The sequence below is a fragment of the Mercurialis annua genome, linkage group LG2 (assembly GCF_937616625.2).
Source record: "Mercurialis annua linkage group LG2, ddMerAnnu1.2, whole genome shotgun sequence".
In the NCBI taxonomy this organism is placed as follows: domain Eukaryota; kingdom Viridiplantae; phylum Streptophyta; class Magnoliopsida; order Malpighiales; family Euphorbiaceae; genus Mercurialis; species Mercurialis annua.
The window spans coordinates 16,343,061-16,352,310 of NC_065571.1; the positions used below are offsets into that span (position 1 = coordinate 16,343,061).

The 9,250-nt window shown below is 28.6% G+C and overlaps 1 protein-coding gene across 1 annotated transcript; it reads left to right on the plus strand.

Moving 5' to 3' along the window:
- The first annotated feature begins 1,281 nt into the window (after positions 1-1,281).
- Positions 1,282-8,897, plus strand: LOC130015099 (ankyrin repeat-containing protein NPR4-like). The gene is made up of 2 exons (XM_056104639.1): positions 1,282-1,869; positions 8,196-8,897. The coding sequence occupies exons 1-2, from the start codon at positions 1,282-1,284 to the stop codon at positions 8,895-8,897; spliced, it is 1,290 nt and encodes a 429-aa protein (XP_055960614.1).
- Positions 8,898-9,250: the final 353 nt, after the last annotated feature.

Consider the following 9,250-nt stretch of genomic DNA (forward strand, 5'->3'; position numbering starts at 1 on the left):
CAAAACAACTCAAGTAGTCAAAATGGCTATTAAGCCATCTCCTCCATTTCAAAAGAAAAGGAATTCCCACCCTCGCCTAAACCTATGCTGCCATTGCCGAACCTTACCAACCTTCAATGTTTCAACACCAAACTCAACCCAAAATACATAAGAAATCATAAGGAATCACTATAATCACCAAGGATGGCAGTAAAGCCATGGATCCAATGAACTTAGAATTAAACAAAGCAACACAGTAACTTATTATAAACGAAACCGAGAATTGTGAACATGATGGTTACGAAACTATGGATTCAATCCACAAACGAAAGCTAAATACAACTAACTAACATTCCATGATTCACAATCATGATCTTAGCAAAAATCAAGCCAAAAGAAGAAGAAAGCATTTGGCAGAAACTAAGAAAAATAAGAACAAATCATATAAAGCTTTAAAACGGAAACCGTACGGCGATTGAAACGAGATTGATTACGTACCGTTTAGCAAAACCGAGATAGGGAAACGTAGGTACGTGAGTCTAGAACGTCTGAGATCAAACGGTTCTGATTTCGATTAAGAAACGAGCAAGAACGAATCAGAAAACCGAAGGACGTTTCAAGAGAAAACTGAAATCAAATGAATCAAAGATACTTACTGAACAGCGATCTTTGGAGGATGATTACGGCTTCGTTTCTCAGCGAAAGAACAAACGAAAAACGTCTAGGGCTACCTTGTAGCGTGATCTAGGTTTTTTATGAAGAAACCGACTTAAAGTAATGCAAGGAAACGGGCCGTAAACGAGGTCGAAAAGGGCCAAACGAATGGGTCCAAGGGAAAATAGGTTTCTCGAACGGGAATGGCCTTGCAGGCCTGATTCCCGTTCGAGAATGGCCTGGTCTCGAACGAGACCAGGCCTGGAATTGGATTCTCGTTCGAGAATCCATATTCTCGAACGAGAATTCAATAAAACCCTTTTTTATTTATTTATTTTTATTTTAAAAATATAAATGGTTGAACCACCACATCAACCTATCACGAACCAACTCGAACCGGACCATTAACTTCAAATTCTTTAATTCATAACGACCAGAAAAGTTGTCGGAAAAGCGCTAAAATTTACGGGGTATTACATAAGTATAATACAAAGCTGAATTTCCTATATTATATTATATATTTGGTGAGTAGTCAAAGAATACTAGTTCTTCTATCATTCTTGAGAAACAAGAAAAAGACTTTTGCAAATATATAACCAAAAAAAAGTGTCACAAATTCAAAAATTGCAAAGAACAACCATAATAGAAATGCAGACTAGGGAAGATGACATGAAGAATCTATACGAAGCATCAATAAAAGGTGATACATCTACTCTCAACATTTTACTCCAAAAAGATCCGCTCATTCTCCACAGAATTTCGCTCTCCACCTTCACTGAATCTCCTCTCCACATATCATCCTTGCTCGGCCATGCAGATTTCGCCAAATCTCTTCTCAACCAGAAACCAAAGCTCGCCGCCGAGTTGGACTCTCAAGGACAATCTCCTCTTCATATGGCTTATGCTGAGGGAAATATGGAGATTATTAATGTGTTGTTGAGCATTAACGTCGGCGTCTGCTTGGTTCCTGATCAGAATGGAAGAATTCCTATTCATTTAGCGGCGATGAGAGGACGAACTGAGGTCATACAGCAGTTGATCAGAGCTTGTCCTGAATCAGCTCGGGCGAAAACCAACGGTGGCGATACTGTTTTACACTTGTGTGTTAAGTATAGCCATTTGGAATCGCTGAAATTGTTGGTGCCGTTTTTTAGTGAAGATGCCGAATTTCTTAACTCCATGGATAATGATGGGAACAATGTCTTGCATTTGGCTGTGATTATGAAACAAGTGGGGGTATTATCTGCAATTTACATATGACGCCTAAAATTTGATATATTATATGATCCATCCTTCAATTTTACGGTATTACACACTTAACCACCATATATATTTGTCACCGTGTTTAATTCTTCAAATTTAATAAGATAAAAAAACGGATATTAAACTCTATAGGTCACCAAACTTTGCTCAAATTACAGAAAGGTTACTAAACAAACTTTTCTTACAAAATGGTAACTTAATTATACCATTTATTACAAAAGGGTACACCCATTAAAAACGGATTGTTTTCACGCAAAAATGCAATATTTTTGCTTACGTGGCAAGTTGAAGTTACAAAAAGGAACATAGTTCAGTGACCTTTTTGTAACAATATGTTTAACTCAATGACCTTATTGTAATTTATAAAAAGTTTAATGATCTTTTAGTAACAACAGAAACATTTTTGTAACAAAAGGTATAGTTTGGTGACCATTTTGTAAGAAAATTTTGTTAAGTGACTTTTCTGAAATTTGAGAAAAGGTTAGTGATCTACAGAGTTTAATATCCATAAAAAAACATATAGATAAATAAAAAAACATTTTTAATTATAATTAGTATGTCCAGTTGTCAGAGACGGATGTAAGATAAGACCAAGTTGGGCCTGGGCCTACCTCACATTAAGAAACATATATTACCCAATCTAATATCTTAAGTTTATAGGTTAATAATTATCCAAAAAAGTTTGTGGGTTAATTATATTTTCTAATTCTGCACAATAGTAAAAGCAATGTACCATTTTACTATATTGCTCAGACTTGATTAAAGAAAAATTCAGTAGAAAAATATGTATAATGAAGTCTAATATACAATTTAAATTAGCCTCAAAAACTATTAAAATTAGAAAATATGTATCAAATATAATTATTATATAAATCAACATAATCTTTTTTCATATTGCACAGACTCTATTCAAATAAAACTCTAATTTCAAAATTTTCAACAAATATTTTTCAAAAACATAACCTTAATTTTTTTTAATTCTTTTCCAATATAGTTAATGTGTTTTTTCCTTTTTATTAAGACAAATTCTTTGCATTTGAAATAAAATAAAATAAAAAATCGAATTGATTTTTATTGATATTGTTGATCTAATCAGAAAAAAATTATTTATTTAGTATAATTTTTTGTTTTATGATCCTTTTTTTAAATTAAGTTTGTGACCTATTTTAATTTTGGGGCTGGATTCGGCACTACCAATTGTAATTTATTTTTATAATAATTATAAATAGCAATACACATTCATGATATTATTATATTTTTATAATTTAATACAAAATAGATAAATTGAAAAAAAATAAATAATGCGTACTTATTATTAGTTTATATTTTATTATGTGTCATTAAGTGGTGCCTTTTATGAATTTAAAAATTTAACTTGAATGTATAGTTTTATTTTTTATTTCTCTTTATTAGTTACTTTTAATCACATTTAAAATAATATGAATAACTATACTTATAAACTACTGCTGAAATTTTCTTTAACTGTTATATATTGCTTTTGATATGATAAATTAAAGGTGATGATCGATCTGTTTAATTGTTTTTATGATAAATTAAAGGTGATGATCCAAATTTTTGACTAATAAGCCTCTTGAGTTGTTTCAAAATTCGTACATTTGGTGTAATTGGTACAAACTAAAAGGTTAATTGGACTAATTGATAAGAAAAATTGGTATTATTTGTTCAAGGTCAAATTGACACTTAACTAGTCCTTAAGTTGATGAAAACAAGTGTTTAAAGACCTAGTTAAATTCTTGTTTTAAAGCTGAAAACTACTGTCCAACCTTTAATTTGAAAATGATTGAACTGGTTAACTAGTTCTTTATCTATACTATATATAAAAACACGGATGGGAGGGGGGGCAGGCAAATTTACGAAATAATCCTTTAAAATTTATATTAATAATTGGTTTTATGGTCATTACTTATCCTAATTAAATTAGTAATTAATAAAGAATAAAATACTGTTAGAATAAGGAGATTGTGAATTTGATTTTAATTCACTACATTTTCTATTTATTTCCTACAAATGCTCCTCCTAAAAAAAGAAGGTTTCTTGCCCTCCTTTCTCAATTCTCCAGGATCTAAAAAATATATTCCTCGGCATCATCAATCTTGTGTGGCACAAGTAAATACTACTAAATACTAATTGCACTCCGTTAAAGCTCATCCTTGTTATATATACCTATTATTTATAATCATATAAGGAAATTAATTTGCCACTTTCTTAGGTAGAGTTTTATTTTGATATAATTGAATTATTAAAAAAATATTAATTTAAAAGCTGTTATTTGCATAGGAAACATATGATTAAGTAGTATGTTTTATTTGACGTTTAATATTTTATATGAATATATAAGGTGGTGTTTAATTTTGAGTTTAAAATTTCTTACAAGTAAATGTCTTTTATAAATAAAGAGTTTAATTTGAAGTCAATTGAAATTTAACTTGAAGTTAACCGGGAATTTAAAGATTTTATAACGATTTTTTGCAATTGTTTTTATGTAAAATTATGTATAAGTATAAAATCATCGTGACTAAATTGATTTACGGAATTAAAAATTATAATCCCTTTTCCTAAGAATTCTTTTAAATTTATTTATTAATTAATAATCTAATTTAAAATTTAATAGCTATTACTCCAGACTACTAATTAAGGATAAAATTAAAATATAATTATTTCATTATTAAAAATAGAGTTCTGTGTAAATAAGGAATTGAATTCCATTTCATAAAAATAATTTATAATTCAAAAAAAGTATAACTAATTTAATGTTAGGTATATGTAAAATATATGGTACTATAAATTATAAATAAATATTATTAAAATCAATTAATTTCAACGAATAATAAATTAATAAATATTATTTATTTTTAACAATTCTAACTAATGTTGGTTATAAATATATTAAATTGATATAATTATATCAAATTTAATTAAAATGACAAGTCACATTACGAGCCACGTGCGTAGCACGTAATGCAAAACTAGTTTAATAAAGAGAGAGTAATCCATTTACTAATTTTCAACCTATTCATTAGTTAGAATTTAGAGAAAACAACAAAAATGCCAAAATTTGGGCTCCAATTACACTAATTGTCATTTAACTAATTTATTTTCTATTCATGCCACAAAACATCAAAACTTTACATTCATGCCATCGCAATAGGAAAAAGACACATAGTCCCTCTTTCTCTTTCCCACGTGATCCATTTTTCTCTCTCATGTGTCCTTTCCTCTCTCTTTCTCTTTATTATCACATGGTCCCCTCTTTTTTTCTCTCTCTTTTTTATCCTTTTCTCTCTCATGTGTTTCTCTTTCTCTCTTTCTCTCTCACTCCCTTGCCACGTGGTCCCCCTTTTTCATACACACACACACCATATGTCTAAATAATTCATTTATATAACATAAATTTTAAAAACAATATTACTTTTAATTTTAAAAACTTAAATTTACTAAATTTATTAAATTTTAAAAAATACATAAATACACAAATAATACAATTTTTATAAATTATTTAATTTTTATGCCATGTATAATTATATATTATGATGTATCTATTATGTATAAATATATATCATGATGTATCTATAAAGCACATTTTAAAAATGTATCTATCATGTATAAAATATGTATCGAAAAATGTATAAATATAAAAATGAATCTATCGAATTAGTCGTTTGATTCAATTAAATCGATAAAAATTAAAGATAAAAATTAAAAAATTTAATTAATTCGGTTAATTAAACTCCAATTTAGTACATGTAATTCACTTTCTCGATCAAAAGATTTTGAAAAAGATAAATTAATCCACCTACGCGTCTTTTAACAATTTTTTTTTGAATAATAATTTAATAATTATCTGATATACCTGAGATGTATCGAAAATGAATCAAATATGTATCGAAAATGATCAAATATGTACCGGAAATGTATCAAATATGTATCGGAAATGTATCAAATATGTAACGGGAATGTATCGAGGATGTATCAAATATGTATCGGAAATATATGTTTCGGAAATGTATCAAATATGTATCAGAGTTGTATCAAATATATCTCCATCATTTTTGTATTTTTTTTAATATCTTGAATATTTTTTAATTTTTTGACAGTATTTGTATAAATATTTTTCCGAATAGTTATAAAAAGCTTCTATTCAATAATAAATGGAAAAAAATATAATAAAAACATATAAAAAACATAATTTTAAAGTTTTTTAATTTTTAAATTAATTGACATGTCTTTTCCAACCTCCAGCTACCTCCACCACAACCACCACCCAATATCATAACTAAATAGTTAAATTATACTCTATAATTGAAAATTTTAGCTCATTAGAATGAACAATTAACTTTATACACAAAAGCTAACATTAAGAAAAAATAATAATTTCAGAATACTTCACCATCTTCTCATTCTTCTCTTTTAACTCTTGTACATCCTGTCAAATTTTTTTTTTTCAACAATTAAAAGCAGAAACATTTCTGGTACAATACACCTACCAAAAACAATTGGTTGGGGCTTGAAAAGACTCCACTATTTCTTTCATGCCAATGGCTTGAGAGGACTCCACTATTTCTTCACAGTAGAAATTTTGTAGCTACTGGTATGGACACTTTTTATTTCTTAATATATTTTTTTGGTAGTGGGTGGTTTGGAGGGAATGGTGGGAATGGTGGGTTCATCAGATAATAATAAAAGTAGCACTACTAGTTTAGGTGCATATTATGGCAATTAGTGTTCTTAATCAGTTGCAATTTTATAATAAATATGTATAATGGTTAGTAGCAGTAGCAAAGTGTGGTATCGTATAAGAGGAGAAGGAAAAGAGAATGGGGAAGCAAATCAGTTAATGTGGGTGGAGATTTGAACACATGTAAGTTTAAGGAAGATGGCAGTAAATGAAAACTAAATGGGTTTTGTGCTATTAATTGAAATAATAATGCTAACAAAGAAATAACTCTAACTAAAATGGCAATTGGTGAAAAACAATTGTGATTTATGATTTTTCTTGTTATTTTCTCTAGAATTTATATGTACATTATATTTTAATTATGTAGACTATTCTAAATTAATTTATTATGTATATGATGTATAAGTACATCTATTTTTTTTTCTTTAATTTGTTCAACTAGTTGAATTGTGAACCAATAATTACGGGTCAAACACTTTATAGGTAACCAAATTTTTAGTTTATTGAATTTCAATTTATTCTTTTATGATAACCAAAGTTTACTTTTTATCTGAGTTAATTACCATCAGGTCCTCCAATTATATATAATTATCAGTTTTATACTCTCTTTTTTATATCCTACTTACATGTTCGTCACTTTTAATTTTATTAATTATTAGACCCCTTTGCTAATTTCAGCACTTACTTTCAAAAGATTTGTTATCTCACTTTCAATTTCGTTAAACATTTGGTCCGTCATTTTCAATTTTATTAAACAATTTGATACCTCACTTTCAAACGATTTAGGTACCTTATTTTCAATTTCGTTAACATTTGGTACCTCAAATTAACAAAAGGGTTTAATAGTTAACAAAATTAAATATAAGGGACCAATAAATAGGATTTTCAAATAAAAGGTATCAAACTGTTAATTATGATAAATGTGAGGCGTCATAGTAATTTGCTTCATTTTATTTCCTAAAGATTTTCATGATGTTGTTTCGCATGTGTGGCCAACTAAGTTAAGAATATTTATCATATCGGCAAACATATTTTAATTATATATTTTAATTAAGAATGAGTACCAATTTTTATGGCTTATAATTTGATTTATTGACGTGATAAATATTATTTAAATAGTCTAATTTGGGTGGCCGCATCATGAAAATACTTTTTAGAAATAAAAATTGAAGTTTGATAACCTTAAAAAATAAGTCATTTTGAAATAATTTAACAGCTCGCTAGGATTTTATTTGGGCGAGAAGATAGAATAAACTAAAGAAAATGAAGGGACGGTAAAGAAATGTAAGAATTATGTTTAAGCCTTTCACATTTGGGGAAATAATAAAATAACACGAGTTTATAAAAAAATCCAGTTAAAAATAATTAAACACCCAAATTTGGTGGGTTGGCATATGAGGGTTGAGGAGGGTTGAGGAATATTTTTCAACCCTCCAAAACCTTTTAAAATAATTTCAATCAGAGGTGGATTTTTTTTACTTTGTCAACCTTTACTAAGTCTTCTCAACCCTCAATTCAAACAGAGTGTAAAGCTCAATATATTTGACCTAATAGTCAAAGTGGTTCTGTTTTTAAAACACTAAAAAAATCTCCATATTTGCAGACAATCAAGTACTTGGTATCAATACCTGATATAAAAGTGGAAGCTACCACATTATCTTCAATATTCAAAGAATACCCAACAAAAATCAAAAAGTTCCCATCAGGACAAAACTCAAATAACTCAGAGAATGGTGGAGATTGGTTAGAAAAAGCAAGAGGAAATCTCATGGTTGTAGCAACTGTAATAGCAGGAATGACATTCCAAGCAGCAATGAATCCACCAGGAGGAGTTTGGGAATCAGATAATAAAGAATGTTTTACATCAGAAGGACAAATGAGAACATGCAAAGCAGGAACTTCAATATTAGCATATACTGATAAAACAAGACATCATCAATTTATCCTCGACAACACAATATCCTTTTCAGCATCATTAACAACAATTTTTTTACTTATTAGCGGAGTTCCTTTGAAGAAAAAGGTATATATTTGGATTTTGCTGATGGGTATGTGTGTAGCATTGGTTTTTACATCTGCTACTTATTTAGTCACACTTGCAGCCATTAAAGCGCCTGGTGATAAAGTGGTTGATCTTAGTATTTATACCTACTCATGGTTTTGGACTATGATAGTTGTTTTTGTTGTTGCATTTTACACATTTAAGTTCATGGTTCATTTCATCAAGAAAATATTTGTTAGTTTATTCCATGGAAAAGTTCCCTTGTTTAGTACTGTAAGCAACAAAGGCTCTGTGATTGTTTGAGAAGAGTAGTACGAGCAATTCTCAGCACTTAACGTATCTTTTTTTTGGATAATAAAGCAACTATGATTCTTGAATATTTTTATTATTGTCATGTGTCGCATGATAAGTTTATTTCATAATTCTACATGGTCAACTTAGTTCACATAAGAATTTCACCTTTTTATGGAGAAATTGGTTTGTAAAACAAAACTAAATCAATAATTCCATTTCCGTCTGATTTTAAATTGTCAAAAAATTAGGTTCGGTATTTTAAATTAAAAAAAATTCAATTCCTTTTGATTCAAACTGAATCAAAATATTGAAAATAAAACAGCTTTTTCTTTCTAAAACCGTTTGTTTTTTCTCTGAATGCA